General features: G+C 43.0%; 1 protein-coding gene across 1 annotated transcript; it reads left to right on the top strand.

Annotated features, from left to right (window-relative positions):
- The first annotated feature begins 803 nt into the window (after nucleotides 1-803).
- On the top strand, nucleotides 804-2,135 carry TXNDC2 (thioredoxin domain containing 2). The gene is made up of 2 exons (XM_036874288.1): nucleotides 804-888; nucleotides 1,213-2,135. The coding sequence occupies exons 1-2, from the start codon at nucleotides 804-806 to the stop codon at nucleotides 2,133-2,135; spliced, it is 1,008 nt and encodes a 335-aa protein (XP_036730183.1).
- Nucleotides 2,136-23,091: the final 20,956 nt, after the last annotated feature.

Below are 23,091 nucleotides of genomic sequence, written 5' to 3'. Positions count from 1 at the left end.
TTCCAGATGGAGCAGGAGGCAAGTCCTCCTCTGCTTCCAGCTTTCCTCTGAACACATCTAATCTGTGTCCGTGCTGAGGTTTCTACCTGGAGAGGGGACACAGGTACTGTTCTCTTGGCTCTTGGTCTCCATGGACGGGGGCGATGTTTTCACTTCTGCCTCTTCTCAGTCAGGGAACCCCTCTGTGTCGTAATCTCCCTTCCCAATGTCCAAACCGGACGTCTGACCAGCACACAGGACTTTGCAGAAGAGGGTAACACGGTTAAGAGGATGTTGATGGTTACGGTGGGTGAGTCATAAAGAGAAAGCAGGAGCTGGGGATCCTAGAGGGAGAGGGTAGGAGAGATGGTCTCAAGTTACCCACCCTGGCCAGGGCATCCGGCAAGCAGCCCAGCCAGCCCAGTGTTCCCAGTGTGAGCTCGGAACCTGCCCCCCATGAGCTCTGAGACCTTGAGTGGGTCACATAACTTCTCTAAGACTCAGTTTTCTCACTTGTAAAGTGGGGATCATAATGGGACTTACCTCACTCAGTGGTGTGTTGTGTTCTAGGAAATAATGGCTGTGAATTCATTCCAGGCACTGGGCACAGCCTCACTCACAGAGCAGCCCCAAAACCCAGGCTGTCATGAAACTGTCAAGGAGGACCCTTGTGAGAACAAAGAGGGCAAACCGGCTGTGAGCACCGCCCGAATACAAGTTGTTACTCCTTGTATGACGTTCAGTTGGAAAAGGTTGCAGGGAATGGCCTCGCTGGCACTATGAGACATCTGTGAAGTAGGGGTGGGTTGCGACAAGGACCGGAAATGGAAAGTGATGAAGCTGGAGACCCGGAAGAACCGGAAATGAGGCCAGTCAATCAAGCAGACATGAATGAAGGTGAGGCTACAGGTAAGGGGAGGGAAGGGGGACCTATGTGCTAAGGGGGTTGGCTGCAGTGTTGAACTAAGCAGACAAAGTTGTAGTTAAACAAAAAACCTGCATGAAGATTCCATGTAATCGCATGCTGCTTGGCCTTCTGCTGAATGTGATTATGCAAATGAATACATCTGTTATAAGACTACATTCACAAGCTCTGAGAATGACACCCATCTTCCTTGGAGTAGATGATCAGAATTTTTTTTTTCTTCTTTGGCATTTTTATTTTTTTACCCTTTTCTTCAGAAAGTCCATCATTACAGGTTCTATCCAGCCATGTGACACTCCTGGTCCCAGCACACACCCCAGAGGCCTTTGTCCATGAGGTCAGCAACGTTCAACACATACCTGCAGAGCGGTCTGAAGTCCTACAGGCCATGGACACACTCCCACCCGAGCAGGGCAGTGACACCCTCAGCTCCCCAGCCCAAACTATCCCCCCCAAGCAGGCTGACACCCCCAATTCCCCAACCCAAAACATCCTGCCCAAGCAGGGTGACTTTCTCAGTTCCTCAGCAAAACCCATCCCACCCGAGCAGGCTGATGCCTCCAGTTTCCCGGAAAAGATCATCCTGCCAAACGAGGGTGGCATTCTCAATTCCCCAGAAAAAACCATTCTGCCCAATCAGGCTGACACCCCCAATTCCTCAACCCAAACCGTTTCACCAAAGCAGGGTGACACACCCAAGTCCCCAGAAAAAACCATCCCGCCAAAAGAGGGTGAAATTCTCAATTCCCCCCTCAAAACCATTCTGCGCAAGCAGGGCAACACCCTCAAGCTCTCAGCCAAAACCATTCTGCCCAAGGAGGGTGACACCCCCAAGTCCTTAGAAGACACCATCCAGCCAATAGAAGGCAACCTGCAGTCAACAGATGAAGCCATGGAGGTCCTGGAGGAGGACCTGGTGAAGGTGATCCTGAGCAAGGAAGACTTCGAGGTGGCGCTGAAGGAAGCTGGGGAGAGACTGGTGGCTGTGGACTTCTCGGCCACGTGGTGCAGGCCTTGCAGGTCAATCAAGCCCTTTTTCCAGTCCCTGTGCATGAAGCACAAGGATGTGGTGTTCCTGGAAGTGGACACTGACGAGTGTCAGGGGCTGGCGAAAGACTGCAATATCGTTTGCATCCCAACCTTTCAGTTTTATAAGAAACAAGAAAAGGTGGGCGAATTTTCTGGTGCCCTTAAGGAAAAACTCGAGACACTCATTACAGCATTAAAGTGATTGTGTGTTCTGAAAGCATTAGGAATAGTTGGCTGTTCATAGCTTGTGATTTTTTATTTACAAAAAAAGATGAGGGGTAACAAAACTGTGTGTCCAAGTGGCACCTGCATGTGAATCAGAAACAGTAGCTCAACCCTTTCCAAGAAGCAGTCAAAGCCCTAACGCCTATTGTGACTGTGTTCTTGTTGATGGGACAGTGTGATATTAGAATTTCCTTTGGTGGAGATTGGAAGTCCAGTTGTCCCCTATTTTTTAATCTTGATTTTTTTTTTTCACTCACTCTTGAAAATTCAGCTCGTGTAATCCTAGTGGCAACACTGGAAATTTAGACAATTCTTCTGTAGAAGGACATGTTTTAATGATGAGTGGAAATTTCTGATGTTCACATACCTTTGGGATTTCTGATAAGAAAGTAAAGAATTTGAAGGATTCACATATATCTAACCTCCTTCATGTGCGGGAAGTGCTATGGAGGCCTCAGGAAATGTCACGGGCTCCACAAACATCTAGGGGATTCTTTGGTATCACAGCTGAGACCAAGGCCATGTTTCCAGATTTTAAGTTCAGGCTTCTTTCTACTGATCCAGGCTCCCAAAATCTGAGACAGCTCAAAACTTCTGGTTTTCTCAGACTAAGAGCTTTATGGTTCAAGTTTAAATTAGTGTGATCCTTGGTGCCATTATGACATCAGCACCCTAGTAGCAGAGTTCCTGCTTTGTCATCCTGGTAACTGGGTTTCTGCTACTTGTTCTCAGATGTCTCAGAGTGTGTGTGTGTATACACATATATATTGCATATATATGCATATATTTTAATATATACAATTTGGTGAGTTTGGACATATGCATACACATGTGATACCATCACCACCATTGAGGTAATAAACCTACCCATCATCTGTTTCCACAACTTTCCCTGTGTGTCCCTTTCCTTGGTGTGTGTGTGTTAAGAACACTTTGCATGAGATCTACCCTCTTAACACATTTTAAGTGTACTATAGCATATTAACTACAGACACTATGCTGTCCAGCAAATCTCTAGAACTTATTCATCCTGGGTAACTAATTTTATACCCACTGAACGACAACTCTGCATTTCCCCCCATTCCCTGTCAGCCACTGTCTTATCTTCTGCTGATCTAGAATGTTTTAAAGAATTTGAACTAATTGTCCACATGGCAAAAAACAGGATTCCCTTTAAAATCTTGAATTGTAGCTTTTCTTGAAAAATTGTAAAATCTGGCAATCCAGGCTTGCATGACCTCAAGAAACTGCTCTAACCTTAGGGACTGAGTGGCAGCTTGCTCCGTTGGATGGGGCATGCGTTCTTCGGCTCTGGTGGGGAACCTGGCTGGCTTCTGCATTTACCTGGTTGAGTTACGATCCCTCCTTAGCTGCAGGAGTGGGATGGTGCCAGCAACTTCCGTTGCGTGACGACCCTGACTCTCCTTAATATGTCAATCATGGACCTCGTTTGAGCGTTAAAACAACTACCTAACAACAGCAAACAAAATACCATACATGCTACTGTAGAGCACAAGGAACTATATTCAACATCTTGTAATAACTTATAGAGGAAAAGAATCTGAAAAAGAATAGATATATATGTATAACTGAATCACTTTCCTGTTCACTTGAAACATTGTAAATCAATGATTGAATCTATCAATTAAAAAATAAAAATAAACCCCCCCAAAAAAACCAAAATACCATACATACCCGGTCTTTTTTTCCAAAAGGATTCAGTATGACCTGCAAAATGTATTAATGATAAGGTTAATAAACTAATATGGGGAAATTAGGAGCATAAAAATAAATACTATGTCAATAATATATCTGAGGGCCGGTTTCACTCCCTGATTGAGTGGCAACTTTTGTTCCGAGCTTCTTAGCAATGAGGGGGTGTGGGGAGAAAAAGGAAACTCAGTGATACCCAGATATCATTACCGGAAAGGAGCAAACATTGGAATTGGAAAAAGGAGTCAGAGCTTTCCCACAACTGAATTTCAGAATGAAAATTTTCATCTGGGACCTTAAGTTTGAGACATTGAATAATGGATGGGATTATTCACAGGATTTTAAAAAAAATCCTAAAAAAACAATGTTTTTTTATATTCAATTCAGAAACAATTTTCATCTGACTAATCCTGGTAATAATCTTTCATAGAAGCCAAAGCTGTCATCAGAAAGCACTTTTCAATGAAAGAATCCTGGATTCAAGGTGCACAAGCATGTAGCTTTTGTATTTTCATATAAAAGGACTTTTGCTTATGATTCATATAGCCCATCTGTTCTTTTCCTCTGATAGACCTTCCTCTGACTTTTTTACTCGGATTTTTTCCTATTTCCCATGTTGAACAAGTCTGGGTTTTTTTTGGCCGTGCTGGGCAGCTTGCGGGATCTTGGTTCCCTGACCAGGGATCAAACCTGTGCCCCCTGCAGTGGAAGCGCATGCAGAGTCCTAACCACCGGACCGCCAGGGAAGTCCCAAGCCTGGTTTTAACATGACTCTATCTGCTTAGCTATTTAGGCCCATACTTCAGTGGGTTAACCCAACCCCTCTGTTACCAAAGCCCTGTTTGGACAACTTAGCCCCCAGCGATTTGGAGGACCAGAGGCCCTGAAATCCAACATTAGTGAGTTACACCAGCTGCTTTTCCTGGGACCTTAGTATTGAAAACATTTCTATCATAGGTCTTTCTTCATATTTAGGTTACCAAGTGATAACACGGACAATGACCTAAAAAAAATCCTTAAAAAAATTGTGATAGATTCTGCAGGTGATTTTATATTATTCCTAATGTAGTTAAGGGAGGAGAGCAACGCACAGCTCTGGGAGGGCAGCTCCGAGGCCAAGACAGTGGGATCGAACGTGTGGCTCTCGATGATCTAGTTTGATCCAGGGAGAAACGCTAAACTATCAGAGAATCAGTCCATGCTCCTCAAACCACCCACCCTCAGCCCCATTTCTCTTGACTGGATGATAGTCAAACAGCAGCCAGGACGAAGGTATGTTCTCTGTACTCAGAAAACTCAGGTATGGAAATTCCATTTTCCTGATTAAGAAAGAACCACGTACTTAAAAAAAAATGAGCCAAGCAACTGTTATCCCCTCTACTATTTAGCATGAAGGAGAAGTAAGACCCACTTCTAACTGGAAGGAGAATTCCAGATAATCATATTGGCTGTCAATGATGCTAATCTAACTAGAGTCTTAATAAGAATCAATGGAAAACCTGTTTTAATTGATAAGAGAGCTCAATAAAATGGCAGTATTCAGAGTAACATCCCAAAATCAATAGTTTCCTTTTGATTCAGTGATAAGTAATTGGGAATCTTCATGGGAAAATGTCTCATTTGCAACAGTGACAAAAAATGAAATATCTAGCAACGGTCCTAAGTAGAATGGTAAGGATTATTAAGACTAAATCTAAAAGTTTGGAGACATATACAACAAGTAGGTCTGAATGAAGTGAGACACAGTCTCTTGGAGAGAAAGATGGAAAGATGTTGAATCTTTCCACTTAATTAGTAGACAATATAATTCTAACCAATATCTCAAGGAGGTCATTGGGAGAACTTGACAAAATACTTAAATCATAGACAGGAATAGTAGGAAAAAGTCTAAAAGGAGAAGTAATGAAGAAAAATTTGCCCTATCAGATATAATTAGTATAGTAATTGTGTGTAAGTGTGGTGTTACCAATAGTTGTATTGATGAATGAAGAAAAGCGAGCAATGAAACATAATAATAACCAAGAATCAGACTTTGCTATGTAAGTAGTAATTTAGGAAAAAGAAAACATTTCAGTTTGAAGGATCGTGACTAGATATATTTTTCAATTGTATGGCAAAATTTAGATTTTTGGGGAAAAATTAGTTCACATCCTATTCCCATGCCAGACACCAAATGAATAAAAATTGGATTAAAAAATTTAAAAAATGAAACATGAAATCATTTTAAAATGGAAGAAGATTTAGTTAAACATTCATCTGATTCATGGGTGGAAAAGGATTTTCTAAATACAAATGCAATTAAAGAGTTTTGGTCATATAAAACATTTAAACGTTCCCATTCCAAAATATAAACACAATTAACAAGAAACAAAAACTGAAAAAATATTTGCCAGATATGTGACATAAGAGTCAATATTTTTACTAAAAAATGTACTCCAGCAAATCAGTGAGAAAAATGGAACACCTCAATAGAAAAATAAGCGAAAGACGCAGTTCATATTAGGGTAAGAACAAACTGGTAATAAACGTGAACGCTTTTCACTGATAGAAAAATACAAACGAAAGTCAACCAGACTTTAGTAGTAGGGTTAGCAAGGATGTAGGGAAACAGTCACTCAGGAGCTGATGAGAATTAAGATGCTACAAACCTCGGAACACAGCAGAACCACAAAGGTGCAGACCCTTCGTGAACTTTGACCTGTGCATTGGTCTGCTTGGGCTGCCACAGCTCCAGGACAAAATCTCACACACTGGGGGATTAAACAACAGAAATGTCTCTCTCACAGCCATGGGGGCTGGAAATCCAAGATCAAAGTGTCGGCAGGGTTGGTTTCTGCTGAGGCTTCTCCCTGGCTTGAAGGTGGTTCCTTCGCACTGTTCTGTCTTCACACACCTCCCGGGTGTCTGTGTGTCCAAATTTCCTCTTCTTAGAAGGACACCAGTCAGATTGGATTAAGGCCCACCCTAATGACCTCATTTTAGTTAAATCATGTCTTTAAAGAACTTATCTTCAAATACAGTCATTTTCTGAGGTACCAGAGACTGGGACTTCAACATATGAATTTTGGGGAGGACACAATTTAGCCCTTAACAGCTCAAGATGAGGCTCAGAGCCTGGCCTGAAGACTCCTCTGGGCTGCATCACTGACACCGTCATTTCCAAGGAAGGCCTAGGAGCCAGGGAGCACATCCTGACGTTGCATGTCAGAGAAGGGGGGTATCCTAAGAAACTCTGCCCCATGGCCCCGTGGAGTCAGCCCCGAAGTGGAAACAGGGGCTTCTCCAAAGGCCCAAGAGGAGACTGTGCCAGGGGGTCCGTGGTCCCCCTTGAAGGCAGGACTTGAAGCACAGACTAAGAAACCATGATGCCGAGGCCTCAGATGGCAGTGAGGTCAGTGTCCATTGCTCCAAATGATACTCCCACCTTGAAAAAAGGCTGGGGGTGAGTGGGGGACCCATCACCAAGCTCTCGTACCCTAGGGCAAAAGGCATGCTCTGACTTCCTACCCTCAAGCAGGCTGGACGGTGGGAGGCCGTGTCGAACTCCTTTCTGCTCCCCACGCAGGAGGAGGGGGAGTGAACTAAGCGTGGTCAGGGTCATGTTAAATCAGTGTTTCTCAAACTAGCGGTCATAGAACCACATGCGGTGCTGTTAGACACTCAGATACCTAGGACTCTGTTCTCAAGAAATCAGATTCAGTAGCTGTGGGCCGGGACCTAGGAATCTCTCCCCATAGTTAAAGGAAAACCGTCCAGCCATCCATAGTTCAAGTCCAGCCCCCATAAGCTCCCGTCCCGAACGTGCTTCCTCAACTCAGGACATCTGCTCTCCGGCATAGCGTCACCTTTCTCTAATCTCCACCCTCCTTTCCAGAAACCCCAAGCCCTAGCCCACAGGGTGGTCTTATCCTAGATTCGGGTCCCTCCCAGCAGCCTTTGCTCCCTAAGTCTCAGAGACTCCGTTTAGAATACCACCGCCAGGGAGAGAGGGCCACACGGGCCATACAAGAGGCTCGGGCTTGGGTGGGTCCAGTCTCCCCTGAGATCTCCCCACTAGCTTGAATGCCCACTAGCGTGCCCCTAAATCCTCTGATAATCCAGAGCACAACTGCTGTAACAACCACACTTCCACGACAGAATCTCTCCTTTGGGACTGAATTGCCAAATCCCACAAGGACCTCTCCCCTGCAGGAGCCGCTTCCTACCTGACCCTATGACATGCGAGGCTGCTGCTTTTCCAGTGGAGTTAGGACTTCATGTTATTTTGTTGTTCTTATTTTTTAGCCACACCACGCGGCATGCGGGATCTTAGTTCCCCGACCAGGGATGGAACCCACACCCCCTGCAGTAGAAGAGCGGAGTCCTAACCACTGGGCTGCCAGGGAAGTCCCTGGACTTCACATTGTCTATGGAACATCCTTACTTCATCCCCTCTCTTTCAACTTGGCCCTGAAGACCTACCTGGAATAAGAAAATGGGTTCATTGCTGAATCATAGTTACAGGCTGTTAAAAGATACACTGAGGCATATTACAATTTTTAAGAGTTTATTTGAGCAAAAACTGATTCCAGTTGGGCAGCGCCAAACCGTTAATTGTTAGGGGGGCTCAGCCGACAAGAGCTGGGGAAAGACTGACACGGAGAAGGTAGGGAAGCAAAGCAAGGAAATGGTTGGACTGCTGCAGCCTGAAGCCTGGTTGGCTGTGATCCACAGGTTTCAATTTCTTACCCTTGAGGCATCTCAGGCTTCGGTTTTGGTTGGCTTGCAGAGACCACCAAAGCCCTGGAGCCACTTCTGTCTAATGGGCTCCTTGTTTAGTTGCTTTAACAAGGGCTACAGGCCGGAGTCCTCCTGGAGCAGGCTGTGGGGTCTGGGTTACATGCCTCCTAAGGGTCTGGCTAGACGGAGGGCCTTCCTTCCCCCAGGCCATGCTTATAAGACATACGGGGACCGGGAAAGCAGGACTCCGCTCTTCCAAATTCACTCAGAAATGAAAAATGGAAGCAAGAGAATAAAAAGGTCCAAATATGAAGAACAGGATGATCCCTATTTTATTTGAAAATGGAATAAAAAGCATAAAGTGTTGTCATTGGCCCTCTCTGTATGGATATTTTTTCTTTCATTCTATTTTTTTCCGCTTACTTATAATAAAAGAAAAAAACCCAAACAAACAATTAATATAGTACTTTGGAGACCCCAGTTGCTTAGAAACCGCTGGGAAATACAAAATTTGGAAGGACAAAGCAAAGGGGAGTGAGCACACTGGCCCAAGGTCACGGGTGCTCTGGTGGAGTCTTTGAATGCTGAACTTAACCGCAGGTCCTGTGTTCCAGTTGTGCACTCTGGGCCTTCCCGGCTTTACAGGACAGATAGTCATAGAGACTAAATCAGTAGCAGTTCTTCTTTTGGAGATGAACCGCCTTGGTTATCTTGGGTGTCGTGGGGTAGGTGATATATTCGCTTTCTGGTGGCAAGTGACGGAAACCCAACTCAAACCTGCTCCAGCAAAAATGGAGGGAGTACTGGTTCTTTTTTTTTTTTTTTTTTAAATATATATATATATATATAATTTTATTTATTTATTTATTTATGGCTATGTTGGGTCTTCGTTTCTGTGCGAGGGCTTCCTCTAGTTGCGGCAAGTGGGGGCCACTCTTCATCGCGGTGCGCGGGCCTCTCACTATCGCGGCCTCTCTTGTTGCGGAGCACAGGCTCCAGACGCGCAGGCTCAGTAGTCGTGGCTCACGGGCCCAGTTGCTCCGCGGCATGTGGGATCTTCCCAGACCAGGGCTCGAACCCGTGTGCCCTGCGTTGGCAGGCAGATTCTCAACCACTGTGCCACCAGGGAAGCCTCGGGAGTACTGGTTCTTCAAAGTGGAAATTCTAAGGGGACAAACTGCTTCAGGTGGGTGTGGGTGTTCAAACAACAACATCAGGACCTGATGTTCTCCACCTCTTGGCTCTGCTGCTCGTGTTGATTTTAGCATCGCTTGCTTCCCTGGCTTGTGATCACAGATAAAAAGTGAGCCTGTTTCCTAATAACTCAAACCAAAGTCCCTGGGAAGACTTTGACTGTCTAGTCATATGCCAATCCCTGCACCATCCTGAGTACTTGGGGGAGACCTTGCAGGCCTGGGTCACTTTGCCCCCCACAGCAGGGTCAGTGCCATGAAAGCATCAGAGCTAAGCAGGACCACGGGGGGAGGGGGAGGAGGGAAGAGGTGCTGGACAGACTAGCGTGTCTGCTGCAGGGGATGGCGATGACATTGGACACACTGCGTTGGACCAAGGGCTACACCAAGAATGTGGTCAGCATCAATCAATTCCCGTGAAAAACCCAACCTGATAAGAAGATGCCATGCACTTACCCAGTGCCTTTCAAACGCCCCTTCTCGTTTCATTGTAATCCAGTCTGATTTCCTTAAGTCTGTATCTATAGGACTTAGAAATCAAGATACTCCGTGCCTTATTCAAATGACAAATTATCTTATGGTAACACTTGAGTTTCGCTAAAGATGGCATACGGAATATGAATCCAAAGACAGCATGAAACACTTAGCAACTAGATACTCAGAAAGATGCAAAGGATATGAACAAGGTAAGACAATTTTGGGGTTTAAGTGACGCTTTAGAAATTAATTTTTCTGTAAGTATGAGCAATTTGATTTCATAGTGGGGATCTATACAGACTGTTCCTTGGATGATCAACACGTTTGTCTTTCTGAGGCAGAAATGTTCAAATAAATTATACTTAGCAAATATGGAAAAGATGTGGTCTATTGTTGCTTAGAGAATTCCATTGTGATTTGGGGCAGGTTTTTAAGATCTTGCAAGGGAACTGTGAAATGGTACATTCTATGGAGATAGAAGTTAACTAAAAAACAAAATAAACCAAAAAGTACAAGGAGAAGATGGCTGCAAATTCTGAAATAATAGTGACCCTTTAATCAGGAGATCCTTTAACACCCACAGTGAAAAGTGTCAACCAGGGCAGCAATGACAAACACTGGGGTCAGCATAGCATGGAGCCAGATAAAGCTTCACGGTTTAGGAAAATCAGGATTTTTCAAATTCTAGAATGGAAAAAAGAGATTGATGTGAATATGAAAAAATGGAAAGCCGTACACATGAAGTTAAGGTTGGTAAAAGGGCAGTGATTGAAACGTAAGAAGGTGAATTGTGAAAACTGAAAGAAAATGTGAGCATTCTGTCGCCTGTTGATAGGAAGTGTAGTGCTTTTATGCGCACCTGTTGAGTCATCTTCTTTTAGGTTAAGATGGCGACTTCAAGCAAGAGTGAGACCTGGCGTGGGAAGCTCGGAGAGAAGCAGGGTCGTTCTGGCATCGAACGTGTCTGTGGACTTGATTGCTGCTTTCACTAAGCACCCCGGGGGGTCTCTGGCCTTCGGAGACCACTTACTGGTGGGGCTTGAGGACGGTGGACAGAAGGGCTGCTTCTCTCTCCCTGCCCCTTGGTCTTTGAAAGGCAAAGCTAAATGCAGGTCTAATGACTCATAGATCAATATCTTTCAGGGACATTAGCACAACTTGGAGAAAGTCACCAGTCAGCTAATGATTCTCAGTGTAGAAATGGCAGAAGAGGCTAGCCGCCTCCCAGAGACGGCTTTAGAGAAGGTTTCCTTTAAATCATGCCAGTTAACAAGGGCCAGGCTAGGGTGTGTTGTCATGCTCTCACGGACAAACAAATGACTGGAACTGGAGCAGCGTCTCAGTAAAACGATTCAACATTAGTGGATTTGGGTGAGCTCCTCCCTGTGTTCATCCCCTTAAATAATTTGATCTCTCCCTCTGAGGGCGAAATCACTCGTATGATAGAGATGATTACTTTCAAATTATCTCTGCTTTTGCATCTGAGGTTTTTATAAAAGCATTTACAAAGCCAAATTATAATCCCACTTTATTTTGGATTGCTACGTTCATATATGTCTATAGATGTAAAAATGCTAAAATAAAATTGGTAGTTGTATATGTTGCATACCAGCTGCCATCGTTTCTCCTCTTCAAGCCCCATGCATGGTACCGATTCTTTCCTTGTGTGCTTTAAAAAGAAAGGGGCCAAGATTTATTATGTGTGGTTCAGACACTAAACACGTTTACAGTTGATATTCAGGTTGAAGGCAGAAAGATGGGTGCATACGCCAGAAACGAGCTCTATTCAGAATTGACAGAGAAACTGTTTTGAATGAGGTGAATAATCGGAAACCACAGGCCGTCCTCTGGGAAAACTGTTTACAGGTACATGGGACACCAAAAACTCCTCTGTTTCTAATTAAAATTAATAAATTGATTTGTAATTCTCAGGATTCTTCTCTACCTCATTGACTTGCTTAAATGTGAGATCTTGATAACCCTTGTTTATCCTCTTGGATGGAGATTCGATGCCTTTCCAACAATTCAAGTGAAACACATCCAAACGTCCCCTCTCCAGGAGGGAAGAGTTGAGCTGACCAGCAGGGGCATGGAGAGTTCCTGAAGGTCAAGGGCAAGCAGAGGTCTCTCTCATCCCAGGCAGCAGAGGACGCCAACAAGCTGAAAATGAAGCAGTGACGATGAGACCCAAGAAACTGGGAGGGGACTGCAGAAGTTTCTGAAGCCATAAGGGTGATCTGTGGGTAAAAAAGTCAGAACCTGGTTACCGGACATGGGAACAAGATGCGCTCAGGGAAGATGACGGGGCAAGGGGTGGGAAGTGGAGGAGGTTGTCACCTGGGACAACCAGGGATGAGTGGGGCACAGGTATGGTGCAGAGGTGGGTCACCCTGGTTTCAGGGGCCGGAGTCAGGATGGACAAGATCTTGGCATTTGAGTGCTGCCCTGGCTATTGCACTTACACTTACGATTTCTTAAGTAGATCATGGGGCTACACCAGAAATCTGAAATTGCATTGCTTATGAAAATTTGAGAAACTGGATGGCTGTAACTAGATTATGTTTACCAATCTCACTCTAAATTAAGTAATAGGATGGGTGACCAAAAAGTCCATCTGAAATACAAGATGTTTAATCCTGTAATGGGGTTTGCTGTCCCTTGATTAAAGACAAAACATAGTTTACTAATGTGTGGGGAAAAAGAATGAGCTTTGGGGTCTGAGTCTGCCTTGGGCATCCTATGTACTTCAACTTTTGATCATTTTCAACCTTATTATTTAAAGAAAAGAGAGACACCTGGATATGTATAATAATCACTGGCAAATTTACACATAATTTAGGTAAATACTATTTTTCACTATGCCTCAGTTATTTTTTTAAGGGAATTAGAGGCAGGGAAATAATTTTCACATTATGTAAAACAATCTGTTGATTGAATGTCTTTTATATTTTCAATTAGTGGTAATTGTATTGTCACCTCTTCATGTTATTACATTTCTCTACATTGGGTTATTTGTCAGAGACGATTTTAACCAAATTCGTAAGTTGATGTGAAGTTTATTAGTACTAACTCTAGTGGACTGAATGGTGGCTCCAAAGACATTAGGTCCCAGCCCCAGGAACCTGTAAATGTTACCTTATTTGGAAAAAGAGTCTTTGCAGATGCGATTAAGTTAAGAATCTTGAAATGAAGAGATAACCCTGGATTATCTGGGTGAACCCTAAAGGCCTTCACAGTGGCCTTATGCGAGAGAGGTAAAAGAAGACTCAACACACACACACACACACACACAGACAGAGGAGAAGGCCATGTGAAGATGGTGGCAGAGATTGGAGTGATGGGACCCCAAGGCAAGGACTGCCAGCAGCCATTGGAAGTTGAAAGAATTAAAGAACAGATTCTCCTCTAGAATCTCCAGAGGGAGTGCAGCCCTGCCCACACCTTGATTTTGGACTTCTGGCCTCCAGAGCTCGGGAATAAACATCTGTTGTTTCAAGCAACACTTAGTGGTAATTTGTCACTGCAGCCACAGGAAACTAATACACTAATGAATAAAATATTTTTGCAAAAGATGCATAAACATAAAATAGCAATGATAGGTCGGTGTTAGGATACACTTAAGGGCAATGTATATGTAATAAGCATTTCTAATATGATGTTTTCTTTAATGGCCTTAGAAGTTTGTATTCTGTCCAGTGATGAGAATATTATTCACACACATATTTTAATTTTCTCAATCATCATAGGATCAGGTAGCATGGACATGTTTGTTATTTTTTTCATAATCTATAAACCATTGCATGCAAAAAACAATTGTGTGTTTTACTGTATTTCTCTTTCTTTATACCAGTTTTCTGAACAAAGAGGCTGGTCAATATCCCGGATCACACGTGAAAGATGACCTATGAATATTTTTTTTTTTTTTTGACAAGGAGATTTTAAGGTTTTTTTAAAAATTAATTTTGGGCTTCCCTGGTGGCGCAGTGGTTGAGAGTCTGCCTGCCAATGCAGGGGACACGGGTTCGAGCCCTGGTCTGGGAAGATCCCACATGCCGCGGAGCAACTGGGCCCGTGAGCCACAATTACTGAGCCTGTGCGTCTGGAGCCTGTGCTCCGCAACAAGAGAGGCCGCGATAATGAGAGGCCCGCGCACCGCGATGAAGAGTGGCCCCCACTTGCCACAACTAGAGAAAGCCCTCACACAGAAATGAAGACCCAACACAGCCATAAATAAATAAATAAAATAAATAAATAAACCCAAAGTTAAAAAAAAAAAAAAAAAAAGTATTGTACCAATGTCAATTTCCTATTAAAAAAAAAAAAATTAATTTTATTCAAGTATAGTTGATTTAGAATGTATTAGTTTCTGCTGTACAGCAAAGTGATTCATTTATATTTATATATATATATATATATATATATATGTATATTCTTTTCCATTATGGTTTACCACAGAATATCGAATATAGTTCCCTGTTCTATACAGTAGGACACTGTTATTTATCCATCGTATATATAATAGTTTGCATCTGCTAATCCCAAACTCCCAACCCTTCCCTCCCTCACCTCCCCTCCCCCTTGGCAACAACACGTTTGTTCTCTATGTCTGAGAGTCTGTTTCGTAGATAAGTTCATTTGTGTCATATTTTAGATTCCACATATAAGTGATATCATATGGAGTTTGTCTTTCTCTGTCTGACTTACTTCACTTAGTATGATAATCTCTAGGTCCATCCATGTTGCTGCAAATGACATTATTTTATTCTTTTTTATGGCTGAGTGGTGTTCCATTGTATATATGCACCACATCTACTTTATCCATTCGGAAAGATGACCTATAAGTGTTCAATAACACATTCATTGGAAGGCAAACAAAGCTATAGGAAAATAGGAGATTGCAAGGTGGTGTTCGAACAGAAGGCATTTCTGGGACTTCACCCTGCATGGGTGAAAGAAAGGGTACGTGCGGGAACAGAGGAGCAGTTAGCCGAGGGGAGCTGCCCCAATAAAAAGCCACGTTCCTGTGCTCAGTTCAGAATCCACTGGTAGAAGAGATGGCTAAGTCCCCAGGAGGAAGGAAAGAAACACTGTGCGATTCCCTCAGGACTGCCCAGAGGGACCTCTGGCCATTGACTCGGGTCACTATACAATAGGGAGAAGGAGGTATCCAGACTTTCCTAGGGTTGTTGGGCCAGTCTCAGCTGACATGGATACTGGAGATCTGAAATGCCACCTGTGTGTGCCCCTCACCTCAGAGTCCTGGCTAAAGGGTGCCTTACAGTTGGCCCCTTACGGCCACACATCCACCTGACGGTCATTTTCTTGGGCCCTGAGTGTGTAATTGGCATCTCATGGTTTCATAAAAGAGAATGCACAATCAGGGACAAAGCATCATTTACTACACTGCTAACATGCAGTAATTTATATGTAAATATAAATTCTGGCATTTATGTACTCATTTCTGCGATTACTAGGTCATCTGGGCAGGCACAGTCTAATTTCACCTTAATGTATTTCTTCTGAAACTGAACCAAACTAGTAAGATGCATGAGTGATAAACCACACATTATCCAGGCTGTACTTTATATGGAACTATAGAAACTTAAAGGACGAGCCATTCACATTAAAATCCATAGCTCGCATCTGAATTGTGATTTCACTTCCATTCTTTGCTTGACAGTTCTTCAAAATTCATGATTCTATTGATCTTCGGCCAGATGAAAAATAGGAATAAGTATATCCCGTTTGCCACGTGTTCGTTTTATTTGTCTGAGCTTGTCAAATCACCTGGGCCAGGACAAAGGGGAAGAAGCAGCCTGGCTGACGGCTCAGCCTGCTTGCTGACTCTCGCTGGTCCTGAAGGTGAAACCGGCCAGAGCAGGGGATGGATGCTGCAGTGGAGCCCGGATGTGTGTGTCACTTGTCTTTGCCAGCAGGTTCCAGCCCTGGGGGTCAGTCACTTAAAGGGAGGTGGGGGGAAGTAAAGAGAGTGTGAGAAAGATAAGCCATGCGTGTGTGTTTCCAAGGGTTCCAGTAGTTTTTTAAAATCACATCTGTAAGGAAGTAAAATCTTGTGAACCACTGAGGCTAGGCTAAATTAAATTTCTCAGAGCCTTTTTTAAAAAATTGAAATATAGTTGATTTACAATGTTGTGTTAATTTCTGCTGTACAGCAAAGTGATTCAGTTATACATATATATACATTCTTTTTTAAAATATTCTTTTCCATTATGGTTTACCATAGAATATTGAATATAGCTCCCTGTGCTATAGAGTAGGATCTTGTTTATCCATTCTATATATAACAGTTTGCATCTGTCTCAGAGCCTCTTAATTCCAAAGAAATCCTCCATCTGAGGAAGCAGCTCAGTGAGTTTCCGTGATATAGCCATGTAATTGCATTGGAATAAAATTAAATCTACATACTTGGCTTCAACTGCTAATAAACATATAACAAATAGACAATGGCTAGAGCCATGGTACCAAGTAAAGTGCTAAGGACATTTACAGTTTTGGATGCTTCCTCTATCACGTTGTGCTATGAACTTGGTGTACACGTTTCATGGTACAAACTCTCCCGGTGAGTGAGTCCATGGGGGTCAGTGGGGTCCGGCCATACCTCCAGACTGACTTGAATGAACGGTGACTCTAGGGTTCCCACCCACCTCGCAGGTGCTCTGGTTGTGGTGAGTGAACTCATCACATCCATGTTTAGAATGAACTTTTCAGGTTCCTGATTGGTGACTGCCCAGGCCCCGCTAGGCTGGGTTTGTACTTAATCCTGGGGTCAGCCAGCCTTCATTCGGGCTATAGGCGTAAACCACGCTGTGAGGACTACAGGTCCTTGTTTATATCTGCATTAAAAGGTGACCCCCCAAACGCATTCATATTCTTATTTTTTAATCTCATGACTAGGAACTTAATATGCTGATGAGATATAGTCCAGACTTAGGCGACAGCACAAAGTTCAACAGGAGAACTAAAGAGAATTCCTTTGGGAGTAACTCTTTGCCAGATTGTGCTATTGAGTCTCCAGTGGTGACAGTTCAATTTTTTTGATTATTTTCTTTAGATAAAGTTATGATTCTAGTTATCCCAAGCTATATAACGTCTAAAAAGGGAGCCAAAAATGGACATTCATGCCTGCCCAAGAATGAGCAATTATGAAGTTAATAACAGCAATGGTGACATTTACTGGGCACTTACGAGTGCCAGGTATTGTGCTCAACCATTTACAAGTATCACCTCATTTAATTTTCACAACAACCCTGGGAGGTAACTAGTTGTATTATCCCCTTAGAAGTGAAAGGCCAGGAATTGAACCCGGATTGGAGTGAGCCTAAGCTCAGATCCCCAATATTGTTTAAAATGGCCAAGAAAAGTGAGGTAAAAAGAGCCCTTGAGGCAGAAGGAGACAGCCAGAGCACTATTACAGATGGAAATGATTAACCATGTGTGCTAAACAAAACCAGTGCTTTTATTCTTTTATTTTATTGGGGTAAAATATGCCTAACACGAAAATTACCATTTTAACCGTTTTTAAGTGCACATTTCAGTGGCATTAAGTACATTCACATTGCTGTGCAACCGTCACCATCATCACCTTCGGAACTTTCTTCACCTTCTCAAATGAAACCCTGCACGCATTAAACACTAACTCCCCCTCCCCCTCCCCCAGCCCCTGGCCACCACCATCCTACTTTCTGTCTCTACGAATTTGACTACTTTAGGTCCCTCATATATTACAGTAAATGGAATCATACAGTATTTGCTTTCTTTTTTTTTTTTTCTTTTTTGGCCACACGGCTTGTGGGATCTTAGTTTCCCAACCAGGGATTGAACCCCGGCCCTCGGCAGTGAAAGTGCCGAGTCCTAAGCACTGGACTGCCAGGGGTTCCCAAGAATCATACAGTATTTGTTCTTTTGTGTCTGGCCTCTTTCACTTAGCATAATGTCTTCAAGATTCATTTGCATTGTAGCATGTGTTAGAATTTCCTTTTCAAAGCTGAGTAATATTCTGTTGTATGTGTGTACCATATTTTGCTTATCCATGCTTCCAACTTTTTTGTTCTTAAGAAAAAACAAAAACGCTTTAGGAAAATAAATTAAAGGTTCTAGTAGAAAATCTTAGAGAGGTGAGTGTGTGTGTGTGTGTGTGTGTGTGTGTGTGTGTGTGTGTGTGTGTGTTTACCTGGCTATAAAAAAATGCCACGATCTTGAAATGGTCAGATATACTTGAAGCACTTCCTAACTCTCCCAGAGTTAATTTTTTTCAGCTCCTTCTCCTAACGCACGTCACGCATTGGATGATGCTTGCTTAAGTCCATTTAGACCATCAACCTCTTCAGTACTGAAATTAAGTATTCGTTTCCTTTGTGTCTGACCGAGCCTGTGCGATAGAGCACTTTGTCCCAGACAAGACATCAAGTAACAATTGGAATAAATGAATACAAAGAAACCAAGGCTCATTATTTTCAGAAAACCCTAGAAAACTCTCTTCTGTTTATGAAGTATCTCATTAAGAGATAACATTTGGTTGTGGATTTAAATGTCTAACAACTTATATAAACGTATGGCTGATATTTCAAAGGCGATATCAAATTGTGGGATCTATCATATAACAATCATTTAGTAAAAGCTTACTATTTGCCAAGCACCATGCTGAACACTTTGTACTCATAAGCAATATTAAATAGAAGTTGGACTGTTGCCATTTTATAGATAAGGTCATGAGTTTAATTGCATAACAGGGCAAAAAGTGATGAAGCCTGGATTCCAGTCTGCTGATGAACAAATGTGTGCTCTCCACCCGGTGTCTACTCCAGGTTTTGATAGGTTCGGAGACTAGAAGGGGTCAGATAAGGTCAGATGTGGATTTATTGTTCATAGGCATCCTTGGATTTCTTCTTGGTTGGTTTCCTTTAGGAATAACTGTATTTGTGGGAGAAAACACATTATTAACTGCAAAGAACCTGGTGCTTTACAGGTGCTTTGATCTTTGTAATCTAGAGAAATAAAATGGAATAAGCAGGAGGAGAAGGTGCATTCAATGAACAAGGATGGATTTAGGAAAGTGTACAATTTTGGAGACCAGAACTATTGCCCCAAACAATCCAAGGATACTTATACACGCCCCTTCTTCAGTTGCTGGTGTGAAGAGCGTCTAGCACTTGGTGAGGCTAGAGGAGATGGACACTCTCATAAGTTCCTGATGGAAGTGGGAACGGCTGCAACCCTTTGGATAAAATGTGTGCAATATATATCGAAATAGGAAATAGCCTTGATCTAGTGGTCCCATCACTGCGCATCTCCCTGCAGAAATAAAAGCATCCTATGATAAGGATGCGTGTATAAGGATGTTTCTTGCAGTGTTGTTTGTTGTGATAAAAGCCTAGATCAATTTACATGTTCATCAATAAGGGAACAAATGGTACCATAGTAGGGTAATCTATTCTATGGAAACAGCTATTAAAAGACTGAGTTAGATCTTTGCCAATTGACCTGATCAGATATCCATAATATACTGTCAGGTGAATAAAGCAACTGCATATGGTTTTACATATTTTACAAGAATTCTTATGAAAAAACGCAAAAGCCAAATAGCTATGTTTTCGTAAGTATGGATAAAGTTGGGGAGTGGTACACAACCGAGGCAGTTAGCATTGGTCACTCCAAGTGGAGTGAAAATTGGGAGATACAGGAGGAAACTTTTTATTCATATGCCTTTGGGTGGTGTCACTTGTTACAATAATCACACATTGCTTTTACAGAATAACAGATTAATTGAGAAAGCATTCTTCAAATTATTTTTCATAAACAAAGATTATTCATCTTATAGTTTTAACTGCTTTACATAGTCACACAAAGAAAAAGTCCCGGGATAAGTTTTTTTCTAACTCTTCTTCCAGCCTTGATTTTATCCGGTGAAGCTTCCACCTGCCTTCTCTTGGAATCTCTATTTCTCAGGGAAGTCTGACAAATATGCTATAACAAGCACCCCCATCGTACCACACTTCCATGAGCACTGCATCCCTGTGCTGCTTCCCGACCTCCTGCATGTTTCAGGTGGTTGTCACTCTCTATCCTATCTATGTGTTTTAGAAAGAGCCCATGGTGTGCAGTGACTGTGTTTCCTTCCCGTTGTAGCCCCAGGGTCCCCCTTTTACTCCGTGGGGTGGATGGCTTCCCGTCCTCACCTTACAGGACCGCTGAGCAGATTGCTACACCACTGACCTCCTTCTTGGTCCGCTCCTGGCTTCCCTGACGCCTCCCTCTCCGCAGCCCTCTATTATCACAGGCAGGAAGCAACGCAACAGGGGGAATTAGGTGCTTACAGAGTGTGGGGAGGGGAGGAGGGGCGGGATTTCCAGGAATGACTCCCAGGGGCAGACTGAGCCGCCCCACAGGGCAGCTACTCCCTCCCATGCTGCACGTCCGACCTCTGACCCAGGGATCTGGAAGCTGCTCTCAAGCAGGAGTCGCTGCTCCTGCTGACCCTGCAACAACTTACCGCCTCTGGATACAGGAAGCTAGTGACTGAGTGCTGGAACGCTGCTGCAGAAAGCTTCCAGGTTCCCGGCTGCCTCGGCAGAAAACAGACAGGGGCAGAAAGCCGGCCTCCGTCTCACTTTCAAATATCCCAGGAGTGTAACTCACTGGTCGAACTTATTCCAAGAACAGAATCCTACTTGCAAAGGAGCTATTTCACGTTCGTCTCTCTTGCTTGGATGTAAGCTTATAAGGGCAGAGACCATGTTTACTGGCTCACCACTGAATCACCCACATGCCGGGCACAGCAATCATTTAACATTTAACATTGATAAGGTAACAGTGCTGGAACAAGGCACTATTCTAAGCTCTTTGTGTGTATTAACTCATTTAATTCTCACAACAAACCTCGGTTGTAGGTTTCGTTATCCTTCCCAATTTACAAATGTAGAACAGGCACAGAGAGGTGAAGTAAGTTGCTATGACCACACAGCAGAAAATGGTGCTTGAACCCAGCCTGTACTCTGTATCCTTCTGCCTGACTGTCTGCTGAAGGTACGCTCATTTAAATGTTTACTGAGTTGAATTACGCAGAGGATTGATCATAAACAAATTCATAATTATAGACCACCTCTAGAGTAAAGGTTAACGTATTTAACTATGGAGAAGAAAGTAGTTGTACTTTGTTACCATTTATACTGGAAATTGGTGTGGTTTTTAAATTATTATTATTATTGCCAAATGCACAAGAGATAATCTGTGCAAAAGTGAAAATTATTGATGATTCAAGTAGGTTGAAGTAATATTCAAGGACTTTGTACCTCTTAGACTCATGAAAACTTGGGAGTTAGAGAAATATGCTTGAGTATATTTTTTGCTAATACCTTATTAAGGGATCTTTATGTAGCCACATTAATCAATGTAAAAAGAGCAATGAACATTGGGCCCCTGTTTCTCCATTCCAAATAATAGATGTCAATTACATTTAAAATTGTTGCCTTAATAACTTCTGGGTGTCATTTTTCGTGGCTTTGGGAAGAGCAAAAATGCACAGAGTAGAAAATTGGGCTACTTCCCTTCCCCACCTCCCTCCCCCCTCTATTTACTGACATAAGATGCTCTCACCTGTGTTTTCATTTCCATATTTAACAACAAAAGTTACACTTGCTAATTGTTATAAGGTTGTCCTGAGTAGCTGTGTTGTTTGTAAAGTTCTTGGAACTGTTAGAAGAAAGGTATTAATACCAAAGCACAAACCACTTAAATAGTGTGCTATTGAATGAGGGTATGCTGTGCTCTAAAACAGTAATAGGCGAATTATTCCAAAGAAGTTTCATGTATTCTTAGACCACCAGATCTGTAGATTCTTATAGGTTTAGACTCTATACCATTTTTGAAGCGATACTGTTAAGAGAAAAAGTGAAATGGGCAGAGGTTTCTGAATGATATAGACGTGGAAACTGGAATACATCCAATTTCGGCTTCCTCCTGAACTCACGGTGAACACGCCAACATTGCCCCACAGGGGAGAGACTGGCAAAGCCCTCAGCATGCTGGGCCTGCTAACTGGGGTTCCCAGTTAGCTTGCTGGGAAGACAAGTGTCCATCTGGCCGTGGAGGAACCAGTCCAGCCAGGCTAACTTGCCCATGGATAAGAGTTCTTAGGCAAGTAAAAAAAAAAAAAAAAAAAGAAAGAAAAGAAAAAAGGAGTTTGTGACAGCTTTAGGGTTGTCTGTTCACGACTAAACATATGTGGGAGCAAATCCCTTGAAGGGATTGTCAACCTAAACTTTTTTTTTTTAACCTTAAGGCCTCTTTTGGTAAACATAGAATTTGTGTATTCTTTAATGAGAACTGAAATTTTAAGATAATTTTGTGAATAAAAGGAACTCAAAGGAGACGTAAATTTAGAATAAGCTTTTCAAACTATTTAATAACCGCTCCCATCCTCCGAGGTTTTCCATTGCTCTCCTTTGGCACAGTCTGGTACGAATGCTAGGTTGGCTGTTCTGGAAAGCTATTCCCAGTTGGGCTCGGATGGCTGGACTGCTGTGAGAACGTAGACTTTGTGCCGCGCCTAGGCCGTGGTTCCATTTGTCTCATTTGTTTTCTAGACCCACTGGGCTGCTCCTTCATGGCAGCAGTATCAGTTTGTCCTTTGTTTCGTGGTGCTTCCTAGGGATTTGAATTTGAGCAGCACTGTAACGGTTTAGTTACGGCACATTCATCTTTTTCATGTTCTTGTCCCCGATTACCCTGGCAATCCGTTAAAGATTGGTCAGCAACTTTGCTGTTGGGATTTTTCTCCTTCGACTCAGTTTACTACAGGCTACCGTAAATGCT

Source organism: Balaenoptera musculus, chromosome 14 (assembly GCF_009873245.2).
Source record: "Balaenoptera musculus isolate JJ_BM4_2016_0621 chromosome 14, mBalMus1.pri.v3, whole genome shotgun sequence".
NCBI lineage: Eukaryota > Metazoa > Chordata > Mammalia > Artiodactyla > Balaenopteridae > Balaenoptera > Balaenoptera musculus.
Note: the sequence above shows the minus strand (reverse complement) of the source record. Positions and strands in the feature narration are given on the sequence as shown.